Source organism: Alexandromys fortis, unplaced genomic scaffold, assembly GCF_014885135.2.
Source record: "Alexandromys fortis isolate MF-2015 unplaced genomic scaffold, M_Fortis_MF-2015_v1.1 scaffold_126, whole genome shotgun sequence".
NCBI classification, from domain to species: Eukaryota; Metazoa; Chordata; class Mammalia; order Rodentia; family Cricetidae; genus Alexandromys; species Alexandromys fortis.
Window position 1 is genome coordinate 1,002,986 of NW_026068018.1, and position 21,037 is coordinate 1,024,022.

At 38.1% G+C, this 21,037-nt stretch overlaps 1 protein-coding gene across 1 annotated transcript in view; it reads left to right on the plus strand.

Moving 5' to 3' along the window:
- The window catches only part of Hmcn1 (hemicentin 1), a 449,244-nt gene that overhangs the window by 259,492 nt on the left and 168,715 nt on the right, over nucleotides 1-21,037 (plus strand). The window contains exons 23-30 of the mRNA XM_050162915.1: nucleotides 601-728; nucleotides 2,029-2,301; nucleotides 3,539-3,634; nucleotides 7,756-7,950; nucleotides 8,911-9,041; nucleotides 9,204-9,351; nucleotides 11,343-11,469; nucleotides 14,200-14,354. Coding sequence (XP_050018872.1) covers nucleotides 601-728; nucleotides 2,029-2,301; nucleotides 3,539-3,634; nucleotides 7,756-7,950; nucleotides 8,911-9,041; nucleotides 9,204-9,351; nucleotides 11,343-11,469; nucleotides 14,200-14,354 — 1,253 coding nt within the window. The remainder of the gene's footprint in view (nucleotides 1-600; nucleotides 729-2,028; nucleotides 2,302-3,538; nucleotides 3,635-7,755; nucleotides 7,951-8,910; nucleotides 9,042-9,203; nucleotides 9,352-11,342; nucleotides 11,470-14,199; nucleotides 14,355-21,037) is intronic.

Here is a 21,037-nt window from a genome sequence, read left to right on the forward strand (position 1 = left end):
TCTCTCTCTCTCTCTCTCTCTCTCTCTCTCTCTCTCTCTCTCTCTCTCTCACACACACACACACACACACACACACACACACACACACACACATGAAGGTCGAAGGACCACTGGTTGAGGAAATGTAGGGTGTCAGTGGAAGTTGGAGAGAATAAGAGAATTGTAATGGGGGTAAATATGATCAAAATACTTTGTATAAATATAGGAACATACAATAAAATCCATTCGTGTTTTTAGTAACATGTGCTAATAAAAACTGAAAGGAAAAATGCTCAAAATAAGTTGAAAAGTTTACAACACACATTTGCTTTGTGTAGCAGAAGCCTATTGAAGCACAGAGATGGACAGTTGTTTGGTGATTCTAGACAACTGTGTTAGAATTAAAGGTAAAAAGAACCCCTTATTTTCTGTTTATAAGAGCATCATACAGAATACAAAAAATAATTATGAAAACCTTGTTTCCATGGCCCATAGACCTGTGGGACGGTGGAGAGGGCTGTTTCAAAAGTTGCAGCACAGTTGTATCACGCTGATGTACGACTGTGCAGGGGTGTTTGTTTCCTCTCATTCTATGCTCTGATGTGTGGGTTTTCCTCCTAGACACACGTTCCTCCCTTCTGGATCAATGAAGATCACAGAGACTCGCATTTCAGACAGTGGAATGTATCTTTGTGTTGCCACGAATATTGCTGGGAATGTGACTCAGTCTGTTAAATTAAGTGTCCATGGTGAGTATTGAAAAGATGACCTGGGTAGCTTTGTCTGCTGTCCACAGTGAAGCCCATCTGATTGTGAACCTCTATGTTGTGTGTAGACTAAGAGTTCTGAACTATGAGAACATGGCTTTCTTTTATTTCCTCTGAAAAGTTTGTTGTCTATGTGTAACTCCCCCCTTTCTATTTTCAAATAATAATTGGCCCTTGGTTTTTCTAGATGTCTCTATTGTCGTTGATATACAGTAGGGGAGGGAAATGTGTTCAAATTGTTGATGTCTGATTGTATTCTCACAGAAGAACATTTTGAAGAGTCACATTTGACATATAAAGAACTCAATAGCTGAGAAAATGCCTCTTTCTATGATTATTTGAGGTCCTCACGCTTCTCTGGCTGGAGTGTTAGTTCACCGCAATCCACCAATTATTCTTCCCTTCAGTGCTGATTATCCACCTCCATGGCAGATATGGAGCAAATAACAGAAACCTAAGCATCATAGGAAAATGGTCTGAGATGGCATTAGGTTGGCTTCATTTCTAGACGGGTCGTGACAATGGCATCCCACTGAAGTAGACTTTTGACATCAGAAGAGGGTCTCATCATTTACCAACTCTCAGGCACTCCGTATATTACCTAACCTCTCATGTTTAGTGTTCTTTTTCCCCAGAGTGATGATAAAAATGCTTTTAACCTTAGAAGGATTTGAGACTGACAACCTTGAGAATGGGCCTTTTACAGAGCTGTATCTCATGAATTCAATTTGACTCCTGCCTCTATAGTACACAATGCAAAAGTCCTTCTCTAGTGTTCTGATAAAGGCGCATCAGTATGTTTTCAAAAGGAAGAGGCATCTGGGGAAACAATACAAGCTATGTGTAATTTTTGTCTTTGAAATTAGAAAAAAAACTTTAAAAGCATTTTCTTAGTGCCTGTCTCTCGTAAAGGGCATACAAACTCACTGTGACTGCAGAGAGAGAATTCTGTTTTGACCTTACGTTACTTATAAACTAAAGGAAACCGACTATTGTTAAATGCTTCCTATTCGTCAAGTTTGGGATTAGGAGTATTGTGTTTGTCATTTCCTATAGTCTCAGCAGTATACTGGTACTACGCCTGTACATTTAGTTCATTTTGCTTGGATTGTTAAAGAAATGTGCCTCAAGAGGCTCCCTAGCACACCCTACATCCCACAGCTAATAAGAGATTATTCTACTCTTTGTGTCTGACTTCTTGGTAAGGCATTTTCATTCAGAGTAAAAAAAAAAAAAAGGATTTATAAACATTTGATGGTTAATGCTCAGTTGTAATTTCCAGTTCCTCCAAAGATACAGCATGGAATTAGACACATAAAAGTCCAAGTCGGCCAGAGAGTAGACATCCCATGCAATGCCCATGGGTCTCCACCTCCCGTGTTCACTTGGTTTAAAAGTGCAAGGCCCGTGCCAATTGATGGGGTGCAGCTTCCTAGCAATCCAGATGGAACTCTGAGCATCGAGCAGGCTGTGATCTCAGATGCAGGCACATACACATGCGTTGCCACGAACATAGCCGGCACTGATGAAGCAGAGGCGACACTACACGTCCAAGGTGGGTTTTGACGTAAGAAACGTATGTCTGGTAGATTGAGGGTGAGAATAAACAAGACTCCTGGGCTCTACACAGGATGTGCAATCGTGGATCTCTTTAGGGAGATTACTACCTAAAACTTGAGCTTTGAAGGGCGCATTATCCAGAAGCTAATGTATGAACTGTTGCTAACCCCGAATGAAATTTTTATGTTTACTCTTTAAACTAAAGTCTCTGGTGTATATAATGGAAATGGTCCTAAGTAATGGGCCACCCAGAATTTCTGATTTGGGAGAAAGTGCAGCTGGAGCTATTTGGAGTAGCATTTCACCTCATACCTCACCTCAACTGATCCCTGAGAGGTCATGGCTCGCTGCTCCTCTATTGTTGTTGGCTTTATTGTGAGGGCTGTTACTGAGGTTGGGCCAAGTGTCTGTCATGTTCTAGGCAATGGTGATGTTGTAGTGACAAATGCCCCTGCTTTCCTGAGCTATGCTAGTGTGAGTAGACCTAAAGCAAGTAAAGAAAGAAATAAGGTTCATAGATGGGGAAAAGTAGAATGGGTAAATTAAAATGAGGTTACTGTTCTGGAAATTGGCTACTTCGGGTTGGATTGCCAGGTAGGAATTTTGTAATCCTTTAAAGTAGTATTTAGTTTGAGGGCTTCCTGGCTGGCAGGAACACTAATCACTAGAAGTGTTCTGTCTCGCCCTGCCAGAGGGAATACCATACAAAGGCGGGAAGTAAGCATGAATGGGTGTAAAAATCAGTATAACACTTAGAACTTAATAAATGGGACATTACAATTGCCGAGGAATGAGTGTCTAGGATGCTAGCGGGGAGCATATCTAGCTCATCTATTTGCTCAGTAAACCTTACTAAGTGCACATGTTTAGAGTAAGAGAAGAAAAATAAACATTTCTACTATTGCAAATCTCAGCGGTACATCACTACAGACTACACAGAGGTTGCATAGAACATTAATCCTAATGGGACTATATTTGATAACAGTATACCTACAAGAAACCTTTAACATAGGTCAGATAGCATAAAGATTTGCATGGGAATTTGAGGAGAGGAAGCTACCGATGTGGGAACATGCATGGTGCTTCATGATTGAACAGACAGAAGTGCCTGTTGGGAGACAGGAGAAGGGCAGAAAATTAGTAGGTAACTGAACACAGGCATCAAAGACTAAGGAAATCAGAATGGGAAAGTGTCCAAGGAAAATCAGGCAGTGTGTTTGTTTCTGTACTAGAACCACCTACAGTGGAAGACCTGCAGCCTCCTTTTAACACGCCATTCCAAGAAAGACTGACCAATCAGCGCATCGCATTTCCCTGCCCTGCAAAAGGTATGCAGCATTCAGGGGTACAAGGGATGGGTAACAGGCCATAAGTTTGGGATATGGCTAAATTTCTAAATTTCTGCCTGAAATTTCCGAAATTCCACCTGCCAGTCCTTGCTATAATATTTGAATATAATAGAAACTCTCCTCCTCCAAACATTTCTTTGAATTGGTATTTTTCCATCGTCCATGTTTTATTTCTCTCAGTAAAAAGATCGCCCAGTCGTTCAGGCTTGACTAATCTAGGACGTTTTTCAAGATTGTTCAACTCTTTTTTTAAAATTATTTTTCATTTCATTCTTTCTTGAAACGTTTTCTTGTTTAAAATGTTGCATTTGATCTCTTCACAATATTCCCTGTAAATGTCAATTAGGAAGGGGTATAAATCAGAGCTATCCCCTGTCTGAGGCTCTTATATTTTAATCCTTTTCTACTCCGCTAGGTCTACTCGCACTGGTAATTCTGGGGCTAGCTTGTATGAAACATGTATCTCAGTGGGTTTTTAAAATCCTTTTTAAAATAGGATCATGTTTTCTGCCAGGAGCTTGTCCTGTCTCCACAGGGGTGTGTGAGAGGACTATTGTCTCTGCCATCCTTACTCTGGGTGCCAAGCACATGTTTACAATAACTCAAACTGCCCTGTGGTAGTCCTAACAAAGTCCAAGCAGGGTTCTTGGTCTGGTCAAAGTCTGGCCAGGGCAGGAGGGTTCCAGACAGTTGCCAGTATCACTGTCCCAATGGGACTCTCTCCTTAGTTGTCCCCGGAGGTGGCAGCCGTTAAAGCCATCGAGCTGCCTGGGTTTAGTAGGAACCACTCCACTTTCATCCGTAGCTATCTCCAGTGTTTAAGAAAGATAACTTTAACAGATTTTTTCAGATATCTGAAAGCTTATCAGTAATAGTTCTCAGAGCCATTGAGAACATAGAGAGGCAAGGCCAGGAGAATAGGCATCTTCAGAATAGTGTGAGTTTATGTAGGTCCTGTGGGGTCCTTTGCCCCTTGACCCTACCTGTGGCATAGCTGCTTTTCGGTCTGCTTGGATCCCTTACTCTCGCTAGCGTTCTTGACTTCCCATTTCCGCAAAGTAACCATCTTTTCTTAGGTCCTCAGGTCCTTCTGAAATAGAGTTCTTAGGTTCACCCAAAAGTAGTTATATGATCTTTCCTTTGTGTGTGTGTGTGTGTGTGTGTGTGTGTGTGTACACCACTTTGAGGAGCCAGGTCTCTCTTTCTGGGGATTAAAGTCAGTCTTCAGACTTCGGAACAAGGGCCATCTCATTGGCCCACCATATTGTAGTTAGACATATTCTTGGTCCACTGGTACCCCAGACCAGTTTTTCTTCACCTGCCTGTTTCCGAAGCCACTTATGAAAGCCACTAGGGTGTGGCTTACTGATGTGGCATGTTACTCCTTTGGAGCTACATTGCATCTCTTTGACTCCTCTCTCTCTCTCTCTCTCCCTCTCTCTTCTCTCTCTCTCTCTCTCTCTCTCTCTCTCTCTCTCTCTCTCTCTCTCTGTTCAAATTTCCTACCTGGCTTTACTCTGGTAAGCCATTGAAAAAACAGTTTTATTCATCTACCAATAAAAGCAACACATAGACAGAAAAACATACGACATCACCATTTTTTGTTTTTTTGTCTTTTGAGACAGGGGTTTCTCTGTAGCTTTGCAGCCTATCCTGCAACTAGCTCTTGTAGACCAGGCTGCCCTTGAACTCACAGAGATCCACCTGCTTCTGCCTCCCAAGTGCTGGGATTAAAGATGTGCATGCCTGGCCCCAGATCACCTTTTGTTGATTTTGCTAAGGATTTCATCTTGATAATAGTTATTCTAGTACTTATAGATGGAAGACAGTGTTCTGATTTCCTTTGTTTTGTTTGTACATTAATTTTTTTCATATTATTTCAATAAATGTTAATTGTTAAGTCTTATTGTCATCTACAAAGGAAAAAGTGGGATTTTCAGGGACCAACATCGACAAAAATACCTCTCACCAGGGTATGGGGATGAGAAATATAGTAAAGAATATGAAGACACAAATGAAAATAATAAAACGGAGAATCATATAGGATAGTATGGGGGGAGCTTTTCAGTGAGTACTGAAAATTCACCCACATTTAATTTCCAACTGCTTAAAATACCTTTGACCCAAAAGGTAAGAGTAAGACAAAAGACTGCATTAATATGATACAAGGAAATGAACAGACCAATTGAAAGTCAGGGGCTACATCCATAGTTAAACATTCTGTTGCTAGAACAAAACAAGTCACACTTACACCCTAAACCAGAACGTTCTATAGGCAAACCACTCCCTGGGGGAATCCCAAGTTATTTCCATAAAGGGAACTGGAACTTAATTGGATTTTTAGACTTTTGTTTGAGGTAGGAACAAACTACTGCCCTTTCCAGGAGCAGAACTCTCTGAGTTACATATAGGTGGGACTTTTGTTTGAGGTGGATCCCAATAACCTTGAAGGAACTAGAAACAAGTCCACATCCTCTGACATTTGGCCTTTTGGGGCCTCCACATTGGATAAAATAAGATGATTATAACCTCTGGTTTTCCCTCAGAACATGAGCAGATGACTGAAGACCATCAGTTTTACTGTCTTCCACATTGGTCAAATCTTATAATAATCGAGATTAAATAGGCTGTTTTTTTCATTTTTATGAATATGCCTTCCATAATCACTTTTATAAGGCATTAATTAATATTGAGTTTAGCTTCACCAGTACATTGTATCTATTTCTGATATTTTTTTACCTTATCTTGAATTCTATGTGTTATAGTTTAAGTAAAATGCTTCATGCAGGTCCCCAATTGGCTGCAGTAGGCAGTGGGCCATGAGTCCACGCTGCAGGTTTCAAAATGGCAGCAGGCAGTGGGTCCTGAGAGCTGCCAGTCCCATGCAGGGATGCCACAGTTCCCCAAGTGGCCGCATTGGGCCATGAGGGGCATCGAGGCCCAGGCAGGGAGCCACAGCCCCAGCAGGTGGGAGACAGAGATGGATAGGCACACCACACAGAGTGAGGTTGGATATTTATTTAGTTGGTTATGGAGGGGAAGGGAGATGAGAAAAGGGGGAAGGGAGGGGGAGAAAGGAAAGACAGAAGCTGCCTCTTAGAGAGAGATGGAAAAAAGAGACTTTCTGGCTGGAAGCAGGAAGGAAGATCTGCCTGCCTCAGTGAAGAAAGAAGGGAGTGGGCAGGGCTTGTCTCTTAAAAGAAAAGGACAGACCATTACAGTATATAATACTTTTAATATGCTCATTACCTAACAACATCTTATGGATTCATATTTGTTTTGTTTAATGTGACTTATTGTTATTATTATCCTCTGTAGGAATTCATCAAGTTTTTAGGTGTTTAGAATAGTGCCACTTACATTTTTTTTTCCAAATAAAACATTCACAGCACATTTGCTACTGTAATATGCCCTATATATCTATAATATCCCCTCTGGCTTTAATATGCATTCTAATACAGTTTTTATCATTTTGATGCATAAGCATACTTGCATTTACTCTGTTATTCATAAATAAATCCAGAAAAATATTTTTTCTCATTGCATTGTTTACTTCTTTTAAAGGCTTGAACTCTTGTCTTTTGATGAACAGATAAGATATTGAAACATATACATAGGCAGTGGGAGCCTTTTCCCAAATTAACCATAAGCCTCAATTTCTACACACTCCTTACACACTCTGTTTGCATGGGCGGGTTCCTGATGGATTCCTGTAGCAATGCCACATCTTTACTCAGCTTTTTCTTCACTCCCAGTCTTCCTCTATATCTTGTCAATTTGATGAATGAACATTTTTTATTTCACTTCTGGTCACTGTAGTAAACTCACCAGGAAAAAATGTTTTGCTTATACTTTGAGTTTTCTGATTAAAAGCAGCTTTGATCAGCTAGAAGCCACAGGTCTGAAGATTGATCAGTAGTTAGAATCATTAAATAACTATTATTAATTGTAGTCCCTTCACGTTTATCCTGAAAGTGTCAAATGCCTCAGGATATACATTATGGTTGTAGCAGGAAGTTTATCTGTCCTTGATGTATTTGATCTTTATCTTTACCATTTTTTCTAATTTTGTTCTAAAAGAGCTTTAATTTCCTACCTAGGTACTCCTAAACCAACCATCAAGTGGTTACACAATGGTAGAGAGCTGACGGGGCAAGAGCCTGGTGTTTCTGTCTTGGAGGATGGTGCACTGTTGGTGATTGCTTCTCTCACACCACACAACAATGGCGAGTACATCTGTGTGGCCATCAACGAAGCTGGAACCACAGAAAGGAAGTACAACCTCAAAGTTCATGGTAAATGTAGATTAAAATGTGAAAACCAAGTAGCTAAAAATATTGCTCTTCCAAACGTTTGTATGTTTAAGTCATTTAATCAATATATTATGGCTTAATAATAATGTGAATATATTACTATCAAACAGAAGATAGGAAACTGGTTTATATTTATTTATTCTTCAAAATTTCATTCAATTTTTGGTTGTGGCTTTACATCTCTCAAAGTTCAAATAGGAGATAAAGACGTAGCACCAAGGCCTACTCACCCAATAGGTCTCATTTGCATATATTCTTCAAAGGCAGAAAACCAGTTCACACTTACTACGTGTATGACTCCTTAGAGATTGTCTTATGGCACAAATATGTATGGAAACCTTATGAAAAGAACATATATGATGGAATATTATGCCCACTCTCTAGACCTGGGTTATTGAGCAATCTATCTTGTGAATTAGTCTAGATCCTTAACTGTTATCTCTAACATCTTATTGGATGAGTTCATATGATGTAGCCTTTCTCTGCTGATGATAAATATTCAGATTGTTACCAGATATTTGCAGTTATTTAAACTTTCAATGAAAACTGTTTACCTGCATCACTTTATAAGGGTATAGGCTTTTTAGATTTTGCTGTCAGTGACTTCCATAGACAGTGACATTCGCTTTCACCAGTCAAATAGTGAGTACTATATATCTTAAATTAACTCCCTAGCCTTTCAATATGTGGGATGTTCTTTCTTAGAGTTCTCCTAAATTTCATCCTGAACTTAAAACCCGACGAAAAGCAGTACATAGGGTTCTTTTTATTTATGGATGTGTGAGTTGATACATTTCCTTTTGTAAGGAAGCTTGTGCTTGTGTGTGACCAGCTTTCAGCCCTCATTTGCATTTGAAGCTTCTTTTTAATGGGCTTTATGGAGAAACTTGGAAGCTACTGTTGATTATAAGGCTATTTAGTCATGACGCCTCTCTTTTGCAGTTCCACCAGCAATTAAAGATAAGGAACATTTGACAAATGTGTCCGTGTTGGTAAACCAACTGGCCAGTCTCTACTGCGAAGTAGAAGGAACTCCCTCACCTGTCATCTCGTGGTATAAAGACGGTATCCAGGTAAATGGAGATGGCCGTGCACAGTATGCTGAGTCCCCAGCCTCTGTACCTGAATTCATCGTGCAGATGTTAATTTCTTCTCAGTAGTATCAAATGCGACTCTTCTTTCCCAGTGGCGGAGTTTTATTAGCTTTGGAAATAACAATAGTTTGTCTCATGCAGGTGACAGAAAGCAGCACTGTTCAGATCGTGAACAATGGGAAGACACTAAAACTCTTTAAAGTATCTGCAGAGGACACGGGAAGATATTCCTGCAAAGCACTTAATATTGCAGGAACTGCTCAGAAGTACTTTAATGTCAATGTACTAGGTAAGGAAAACTTATAAAACAAACCTACAAGTTAGATACATTTCTTACTGTACAGCAAAACAGAGAGATAAATAAATAAATTGATAGGAGAAATATATATGGTACTCATTCAGTATGTTGCTTTTAATTTTAATTATTTATCATATAAAGATTACCCTGACTTATATACCCCAAGGTGTCATTGACTTAAAAGTGGTGCAGTGTTACGAGATGCTTCTCTAAGCAGTAGCTACAGAGAGAAGTGCTTAGGTACATGAGTAGCTGTGCAACATAGTGCAATGCAATTATGATATGTGCATCTCCTCAAGCTAGCAGGATGCTTGAACTGGAAAATGGTCAGACAACCATTTCCACTGTAATTTAATTAGCTGCAGAAGCTAAATAGGCCCTGGTTGATGTCAGAGAAAGAGAATTCTGAGAGTATGAAATGGACTTTTCAGGAAGGAATGGAATTCTGAAAGTCGGTAGTCACTACGCTAGACTGTGATACAAATAATATTAATGGTGTCACTAATTTCTAGTTGCTAAAGTTATATTTGACATTATAAATTCTCTTGGTGATAAATGGCTTTTTTCAATATTTTATTATCAAAGTAGGTATACAATTGGTGTTTGTAGTGAAAACGAAACCTAGATGCGATGTGTTCAAAAAAATTAGCATTCACCAGTACAAAAATAATCAATTTCCTTTTCTCCAACAACCTAAACTATATTATGTTTCTTTTTCCTACATTTATACTTATATTTAACCACAGGCCATTTAAAGAAACCTCAGCAATTTTTCTATCATCAGTCTTGACATTGTTTCTCCTGACACTCATTCCCTCTGTGAAGTCCATCTGTGTGCTGATGATTCCCAAATGCTCAGCTCTACCTTTTAATTCCTTGAACACTAGGAAAAATATCTAGTTTTCACCTCACTATGTTTTTATGTTTTTTTCTACTTCTTAAACTTTTATGTTATCTTAAGAGAATCTCACTAATATCCCAGGCGGCTTCAAACTCACAATCTTTCTGCCTTGACCTCCAAATTCTAGGATTATAGATGTGTGCTATGATGTTCATATATCCTTAGCATGCTGGCTTGAACAGCTTCTTTATGTGTTATTGAATATCTTGGTGCTATATCAAACTGAAAGATCTTAATGACATCTTTCTCCAGTCAATGTTGGGGTCTCTGAGTCGCCTGCATCTCTAACCTTCCCCCTGCTTTCTTCAGAGCTCCAGAAATTTACCCACGTTCGTCTGTGTCTACTTCCTAATTATCTATTTCTTTCCATTCCATGGTGAAGGCATATTTTCATTTATAGTAGCCCCTTAACTTCCTTTCTGCACGCACTCTTCATCATCGGATCCATTCTTCACTCAGCAACCAGAGGTCTTTATATAAATATCTTATTATGCTATACCTCTTCCCCATTGACACCTTGTACTGTCTAATAATTTTCTGAAGATGAATATCAGACCACTTAATCTGATACAAAAGAGAAGGTATATAGTGAGGAAAACATACCAGAAGCCTTTCATTTATATATTCCCAAGGATTAAGAATGAGTATATTCTTTTTCATACTGTATAACATACTCATACCAAGTTTTGTATAGGAATTCTTAAGGTAGATATGACATGGTATTAGGATTTGAACCATATGAAATTGGCAGCGTCCATCTGAAATTGTCCACCATCTGAAATGCACATTAATAATACCTTGGATCATATGAACTTTGCTGCTCAGTTACATTCCATGAGTCTCAAATGACTTCTGTCTTATTATACATGTAGGTTATTGTCCTGCTGACAAAATTTCCTGAAAATATTCCTGGATTTAAACTGAACATTTGGGTACACAGTATGACATGAAAGGGAGCTATTGTGGGATATTTTATTTATGACATTATTGTTGAAATGCTTTGATAATCACTAATTGCCTCTTTCTTCCCAAGGTCTTTTGGCTAAGTCGTGTATTTTATGATAAAATGTCTTTGTTCAAGTTCCACCCAGCATAATAGGTGCCAGCTTCCCAAATGAGGTCTCAGTTGTTCTTAACCACAACGTCACCCTGCAGTGCCGTGTCAGAGGCTCTCCCTTCCCTGCTATCCACTGGTTCAAGGATGGCAAGTGAGTATCTTGTCTGTATTTGTTTGAGAGTGTAATTCATAAGAAACAGATATTCCAGTGTATATGTAAGCTTTTCCTCCCTTTTAACTACCTTAAAATTACAACATTATTAAATGACCATTTTGGAGAAATAGTGTTGCCTTTAAAAAGTCTTATAATATCTTTAATTTTTCAAGTAATAAAGCTTTCTATAATTTAGGGATTTATTGTAGAAACAGATTGATTTATAATTATTGCATTAAAAATCCTGTGCACAAATATTAACAGTAAAAAAAAAACAGATTTAAAGGAAGAAAAAAATTACATGAGATCAAGCTATTGAGAAGGAAAATGTGCTGAGACAATATAACAAATAGAGAGACTAGTTCTCATCTGAATAAAGTGGAATTCACAGAGAGCAATTGCACTTCCCAGAGTGGAAGAATCAAGGGCTTGCCCACACCGATATGGCTACCGTGACCTAAAGTGGTTTGAGATGTTACTTCTCACTGTGTCTGTATGTCTGAGGAGAAGGGATCTAAAAACAACTAAGTAGCAGAGAATCTAGATTTGCCATGTATAAAGTATAAGAATCCATTTAGGCTTCCAAGAAATTAAAAAGACAGACAACACAAGAAAAATGAATTAGGAGTAGAAATGAACAATTAAAATACAACCACACAATAAATATTTAAAGATTCTCATCCTCTGACCCCAGGTAAGACCCTAAGCAATAGTGGAGAGGGTACCTGAACTGGTTGTCTCCTATAATCAAATTGATGACTGTCTTAATTGTCATCATAGAAACTTCATCCAGCAACTGACTGAAGCAGCTACAGAAATCTACAGCTAGCATTGGACCAAGGTCCCAGAGTGCAGTCAAAGAGAGGGAGGAGCAACAATATGAGCAAAGGGATCAAGACCATGATAGGGACACCCAAAGATACAGATTACCTAAACTAGTGGGAGTTCACAGACTCTGGACTGACGGGGGGGGGGGGGAACCTACATAGGTCCAAACTAGGCCCTTAGAATGTGGATGATAGTTGTGTAGCTGGGGCAGTCTGTGGGGTCATTGGCAGTGGGACCAAAATTTATCTCTAGTACTTAAACTGGCTTTTTGGAGCCCATTTTCTTTGGTGTGATACCTTGCTCAGTCTAGATATAGTAGGGAGACTTTTCGTCCTGCCTCAAAGTGATGTACTAGACTCTGTTGACTCCCCATTGGAAGCTTTACCCTCTCTGAGGAGTGGATGCGGTGGGAATTGGATGGGGTAAGAGTAGAAGTGGGAAAAGGTGGGGGTAGCAGGAGGAGGGGAGGAAGAGGGAGCTGGGATTGGTATGTAAAATGAGAAAAGATTGTTTAAAATAAAAAGATCTAAATAAACCAAAATAAAGAAAGATTCTCACCCTGAACAATATACATAAAATAAAATTTTGTTTCTCATAGGTCATTTTTAAAAACAAAGGTTTGAAAATATCAAGGGTTGTTATGGTACTGGAGAGAATGTAGAGCCATATCCTTAGAGGAATTTGATGTGTTAGATGGCAGTGCTCAGATGCTGTAATACAGGTATCATATCTCCACTCTACAAGATAGGACAGGACCATGCATGTCCAGCAGGAAGCTCATTTGCTGATTCTCTGCCATGGTGCGGGAGAATTGTCTGTATTCTGTCAATCATGTTATAAATAAACCGTGATTGGACAGGCAGGAAATATAGGCGGGAAAACCAGACAGGAAGTAGAAATGATGTAATGAGAACAGGAGAATTCTGGGAAGGAGGAAGTTGATTCCTCCCACTCCTGCCCAGACCACCGAAGCAGCAGGATGTGATCTGTCTCACATGGCTAACATAGATCAGAAAAATGGGTTAATCAAGATGTGAGAGTTAGCCAATGAGAGGCTAGAGCTAACGGGCCAATCAGCTTTATAATTTATGGAGACCTATGTGTGATTTTCTTTGGGGCTAAACAGTTGTGGGGTACTGGGCAGGACAAAAACATCAACAAACAAGCCAGCCCCCTCCATGCTACACTGCCACACTGCCATGGCAAAAGGGACTTTAAAGTCCCTTAAAGGAGATCATAGACTTCTCTAATTAAGATTTGTCAAGTATTAAAACGACACTGCTGCTGATAACACAAAGTGAGCATGTTACAGCAGTAGATGATGGATCTTAGAAACAGACTTCCCTGGAAAATGTACGTAAGCTTGTTTGGGAATAAATACGCTCAGTATTTATGGTTATATAGTGTTCATATGCATTCCACTTTTTAGAAAGATTGGCATAGTCAGCATCATTAGCAAGTAATAACCTCACATTTTATTAACTCTTGCTCTGAGGTTCTGATGAAGCATTATCAAACTCTAATTATCCACTTAGTCATAGAAATTTCACATTAAATCAAAAATCTCAAATGAGTAAGAAGAATAAGAGTGGAAGGGTGAATGTAGCAAATGACAATCCCTCTTAGTTCATAATGCTGTAGATAAAGATTAAAGACCAAAGAGGGAGCGGGTTCCATCTCAAAGGAGTAGTTACCTAGTCCCATTAGTAATGTGGCTTAATGCGTTTAGTTATTGAATAGGAATGCCGATCACACTGTATTTTTATAATAAAATCTGCCTCATATTTTAACCTCATACTATGTAATAGTTTAACCTCATACTATGTAATATTTTTGTAATTAATAACAAAGGAAACATGAGGAAATTAAAATGGATCTATGAAATAAATTTCTTTCTAGGCCTTTATTTTTGGGAGATCCCAACATTGAGCTTTCAGACACAGGACAGAATCTACATCTGAGGAATGCACGGAGAAGTGACAAGGGGCGCTACCAATGTGCCGTGTCTAATGCAGCGGGCAAGCAAGCCAAGGATATAAAACTGACTGTCTATGGTAGGTGTGACTTTTCCCATGGTGTTACCGTCAGAAACGGAAAGTAAAGTTTTTATATCCTTTCCTTCCTTATTGAATACTATATTATGCTAGTCAAATAAAGAGAAGGAGTTTACCTTTATGTTTTAAACTACAAAAATACATTTAACTTTTTAATGCAATTTATCCTAACCTGTGGATTTATTCAGATTATGTAGTAGTTTTGATATAGTAAAGCATTCCCTAATTGATTAGTATAAGCATACATATAATGCCTATGTCTTTGAAGAATTAAAAAAATACTTTAAGAAGTGTACAAATACACCTAAGCAAATAGTATACCAGCAATTTGATTGTTATGAATTTATTCATCTTAGTTTTTATCCTGACAATGTCTTTAGTACCATGTGTTGTTCTATTTTTCCCATTTAATCTCTACTAGAAATAATGTGTCTTAGTTATTGTTCCATTGCTGTGACAAAATACCACTATCAAAGCAACTTATAAAAGAAAATATTTAATTTGGTGCATACATACCATCATGATGTGACAGCAGGCAGCCAGTGATGAGGGCACTGGAACAGAGAGGGCAAACTTGAATAGCATGGGCTTTTGAAACTTCAGAGCCCACTCCCTGGGACACACCTCCTCTAACAAGCCACGCCTCCTAATCCTTTCCAAACAGTTCCCCAAACTGAAGACCAAGCAGTCAAATATTGAGCCTATCAGGGCCATTCTCATTCAAAGAACCAAATAATGTAAGCCTGATTTTCACTAAAAATTTCATCCATCAATTAAGGTGGCTGTCAAAGTCATTTTCCTGACTGGAGTTGTTAGGTAATCACATGAATGCTATGCCGTGTCACACACAATGACGGATTCTTTTCTTCATATCACTTATCACTGCCTTGTGTTTGCTCAGTTAAGATTTGCTTGTTAGATATTTACTGCTAAGGATTCTAAACTTCATAATAACAGACTTCTATTTTGCATGCCTTCACTGTGTTGTCTGATATAGACAGCTCTAAAGACATTGTTCAAATGACTGAAGGATCTGGTCCTAAAGTATAGTAACCAGTAGTCATATGAAGTTAGTGAGCAGTTAGTCCAGCCTGAGAGGAACTGTAAGGATAAAATGCATACCAGGTATCAATAATGGTATAAAACCTTATATAAGATATCCAGTTAATAATTTTATGATTTATTCTAAACTCATATTTTAGATATATTGGACTAAGTAAAATATATTCTTAAAATTAACTTCCTTAGTTTCCTTTTTATTTTCAATGTGGTCTTTAGAGAACTTAAAATTACGTATGTGGTTTAAGTTATGTTTTTAATGAATAGCAGTTTCAGTAATTAACAAGAATATTGTATTAGAGATAGATAAACTTGTGTTTGGACCCAAGCTCTTCCACTTACCAGCTTTGTGGCTTCATGTGGATTTTTTTTTTTGCCCTTCTGAGTTTCCATTTTTTTTAAATGGATTTAGTAACAGTGCCCATATAACAGTGTAACTCTGAGGATAAAATACTACAAAAGTTTTATTTGGCTTTTAGTAAGAGTTCCATATGTGCTTTTCATCATTGTCTATTTAGCAATACCATTGCTTTAAATCTTAAAATATATATAGGATCTAGCTCACTTCCTTCCTTTCTTCTCTTTCTGTGTTTCTAACAGGGCTTCACTCTTAGGCCAAGTTGGCCTGAAACTCATGGTGATCCTCCTGCCTCTGATTACTAAGTGTTGAGATTGCCAATGTGTGCCATCACACCTGCCTCAAATATAGTTCAAATATAGTTTGATTTCTACTTAATAACTGCATTTAAAATCATAGTTTTAAAATATTGGTGCCCGGGGTGGAGGATGGATGCAAAGGGATGGGGAAATGAATGGAATTTGATACATGATACAAAAGACACATAGAATAAATTAAAAGAAAGTAAAAAAAAGAAATATTAAAAAATAAAATAAAATATAGATGTCTATTTCAAGTTTTAATATCTCTTTTGAATCAAATATTTTGTATTTAAAGCAGATGTTTAAATCACTTATGTGTAAAACGGAAGCCTGTTGGGAAAATCAGTCATGAAAAGACGTGTTCTCTATGTAAGTGCCATCACTGAAAGATTAGCTATGTAGACGCCAAGTTAAACAAAAGTGTTATTACTGTCACTGCCTTTCTGCCAGAGCCAAGCATAGAAACAACAAGCCCAGCGCCTTCCCAGGCTGTTGTATTGTTGCCAGAATCTATTGTGAATACAGTTTGGAACTTCAATAAGACTCCTATTTCTGTGGAGCTTGGATTTATTCGTTTCGGATCCTCATGTTCACTCTGCGTGATGCCCTCAGGCGCCCAGAAGAGAGGGCTTCTGGGATTGTCTGATTGAAAGGCGTTGAGAGTCTTTGAGTATTCTAATTTACAAAACCGTATCCTTTCTTCTCTAGCAAGCTGCCCTATGCCTTCAAGTGGGTAGCTTTACGCTTACTTTATTTCATTTGTGAAATGGTGACTGTCACAAAATAAAAAAAAAAAATCACACAAATGTTGTACTCTATATAACTGTGAATAATGCATATGCAGATTTCAAGTTGAGAGTACATTTTATCCTAAATTTGATTGTTTTTCCTATTTACATGCTCATATCATCACGTGAGAGTGAACAACAATAGAAATGAGCATGAACATTGCATCTGAATAAACAAAAAGAATGGGGGCATGTAATTTGAAAAAATCATATGGAAACACACTATTGTAATAGCGTTCTAAGATATGATTATGCATATGTAAAGAGGGAGTTACCCTATGATAGTAGACAATGCCCAACTGAACACATGATAGCAAATACAAATCCTACTTCCAAGAATGGGTTAATAATTTTTGAGTTGTTGGTCAGTGGGTTATCATAGAACCCCAGACATTACAGGTTATTGCTAATGTTATTAATTACTCTCTAAAACTTGATGATAAGACCCTATTGCTGAAGACACTTCATACTTGATTCATATAACATGGATAAATCAACCTGGTACTGACCTGGAAGCCTTGTTCCTACTGGCTATCTTTTATGATTCTGGAAGGTTCTATGCATTATATCAGAAGAAAAAAGTAATTATTAATGTCACCCAGTTGTGAACCCAGCCAGCTACATTAACTACTGGCCTAACAAGATATACCTATCCACTGTGCAACAGTAACACAACCATTATTGGAGTAACCAGTTAATTGCTTTCTGTTTGGATCTAAGCCCCACTCTTTGAAATGGAATCCAATCTTATTTGACTAAGTAGAAATAGTATTAAAATATGCTATACCCATAGACCAATACCTTTCTCAAGGCTCTTCAGAGAAGCTTCTTACAGTAGGTGACAATTAATAGGATGACCATTAACAGGTCAGCACACAGAGAATACAGACTGTGGAGTGCTCCCCACTAAATGAATGTATATATCACATGACTAGCTTCTAAAAACAATGTTTTCTGGACAGAATAGAGCAGTTGCCCTAATGTATGCACAGCAGTTGTGACAGCATGCACAAGGTCTGCATAAGGTCAAGCCAGACAAAAATATCTTTTGGGGGGGAGTTGGAGAAGTGAATACAAAATAGACTATTTTCCCTGTCATCCAGATTGATGACAAACATTCATATGTTACTACTGGTGATTGGTAATGAGACTTTATCTGTTGTATTTTTGAAAATGTGATTCCCATAGATAGGTTCTGCTCAATACGGTTATTAATTTTTAACATGATTTTTACTGAGTATATTCATTTCTAGGAGAGCATTTTTATAATATCTTATCATAGTCTTTTTTAATATTTGCTTTTTAGTATGCCATTACAAATAACCAATTAGTCAATTCTAGTTGAAAGCTATATGGAAGGTTTGGTTGCAAGGATAAATGGAATGTCTTGAATCTGGAAGCTTACACTTTTATATCAAACATTGTAGAACAGTTGTTTGGGTACAAAAGATAGAAAAAAATTTGTGGATGGTCTTGACCTCTTTGCTCATATTCTCATTCTTTATACTCTTCAACTGGACCTGGGGAGCTCAGTCCAGTGCTCTGATGTGGGTCTCTGCCTCTGTTTCCATCTGTTGTTGGATGAAGGTTCTATGGTGATATTTAAGATAATCATCAGTCTGACTACAGGGCAAGGCCAGTTCAGGCACCCTCTCCTCTATTGCTTAGGGTCTTAGCTGGGGTTATCCTTGTGGATTCCTAACTCCATAATCACTCCCTCAATCAAGATATCTCTTTTCCTTGCTTTAATATCTGTCCTTCCTCCATCTCGACTATCCCATTCCCTCAAGTTCTCCTCAATCCTTCCCTTCTTCCCTCCTTTTCCCCTTCTCCATGAAGGGTTCATCCACTGAAACAGTCTACCTGAGCTAATGGGAGCTCATCAATTTCAACTGGACTGGGAAGGAACAAGCATAGGACCAAACTAGTCCCTCTGAATGTGGAGTGACAGTTGTATGGCTGGGGCAGACTGAGGGGCCATGGACAGTGGCCCTGGGATTTATCTCTACTACATGTACTGGATTTTTGGGATCCTTTTCTCTTTGGATGTATACCTTGCTCAGCCTAGATGTAGTAGGGAAGGCCTTGGACTTTCCACAAAGCAAAGTACCTTACCCTCTCTTAGGATTAGATGGGAGTGGGGTGGGTGGATGGGAGAGAGTGGGAATTTGGATTGGTATTTTAAAAAAATCTAATTTAAAAAAAAGGAAAAAATGTGGATGAATAAAGGCCTCACTTCTAGTTTGAACTTTTGGCAGTTTAGGAAATGTGCTAAGTAGCCATATACTATGTGAATTTGGAAGAATCTAATAACTGTTAAAATACCACTTTGCATATTTAGTGTCTTTTGTTGCAACTTTAAATTGAACACACCATTTGAAGCAAAACAAATTCCACAAACTCTGCAATATTTATTAACAGTATTTAAGCATGACTTTTCTTATTCAGAAAAAAATTCAGTCACAGCCCTGAACTTACTAAATGAACATAAAACCATACCAATACTCAAACATGCAATTCCGTCTCAGAAATGGTCTTGGGACTCATGATATGCGTATCTGTAACAGCAAATGCAACACACTAGGTGCTCATTAACATACAACCATTCTGCACAAAGCACTTGCTGAGAAGTAATACAGTCATGGGACACATGTTTAAACATCACATCTTCAAGCTCTGTGTACCTCTTTAATTCTTTTCTTACTTCACATATTTTTTGCCCTCATCTGTTGTGACCAAACTTAGCAAATTGTACATCAGTTAGTGTTGCTTGAACTTCGCTGAGAATATATTTTTATCAGTATTTGTTCTGCAAAAATTATTCTTAGAAACCAATTCTTCATGTTCATGAAACTTTGCATTGACCTCCCAAATAAGCCCAAACAGCTTAGTATTGGTAACATCTATCAAGAGTGTCAAAGGCAAGAATATTTGAAAGAATAAGTTTCCCTTTAAAACTGACTATCCTTATTGCCCCCAGAGTCATCAGTTCCTGGGTTATTCTCACTGAAGATCTAGCAATCATCAACAAATCTATATTTTCTGGATATATTTCTTCAGCTAATGTACTCATAATTAATTTAATTATATCACAATTGAAAAATGACCTTCTTTGCTGGCGAACATGCTACTTAGAAACTTCCTTTTAGTCTCCTTTTTTATCTTTGTGATTTTTTTGTAAAAAAAATAATTGTTAGACAACACATCCCATTTTGCATATTTTAGTATTTCAAAATGTTGCCTTTCTTTGACTTAGGAATATTGGAATTGGTGTTTATACTGCTGGTGTTTGTACCATTCCAGTGTATGCAGTGCTCAGCACTCTTAGAGCAAGAGAGGCCACGTCACACTCTGCCACTCCTCTCTTCTTGTTCTGTTGTGAGGAATATGTACTGATGATAAGATTAAACATGTATTAATACTTTCGTGGCATTGGAATGCTGACAAGATACAAATATGTCACTAGGTTTAAGATACACTGAGCAGCAGCAATGGGTACACCGCATGAGTAGCTATTTGCAACTCCTTTGTTACTATTCAGTGAAAGTAGCCATGGCCAATACACAAATGAATGAGTGACTGTGTTCCAACAAAACATTTGACAGTCTTAACTCTGCATCCCCTGGTCTGTGTGAAAGTTGTCTGGTCCCTAAGTTCAAAGTGAGTGTACTTATAGGAAAATGATTCCACTTTCAACTTCACCCTTAAATACTGTAGACCATGACCTGGACTGTGTCTGTTACTCTGAAGTAATTCTCAGGAAGATTACCAGATAATGTGAAGCTGTTCTATTAACACCAGAATCTTATTTTCCAATTAATATCTGTCTCTACTAAAAGAATCCATGGTTCCTTGGAGAAATAGTTAACTCTATAGATGTGCAGAATTATATGAGATAAATGTGGGGTGAATAGTAAAACACTCTATTAAGGAAGTGCAAAAATAAGATGAAGTGGGTATATCAAAGGAGCTAATTAAGAGGGCTTGGCTTGCCCAAACTGCCTAATTTAATGTAGTATTGGTTATATACCTTAGTATAAGTTTATAAGATTTTATGGCTTCATAACGATAGAAATAAATGAATTAGACATGTCGAGTAGGTAGGAGAGCAAATCTCCCATATAGAATTCTACAGCTGCTGCCAGTATTGGTCCTGAAAGCACTCAGAGGTGCTTC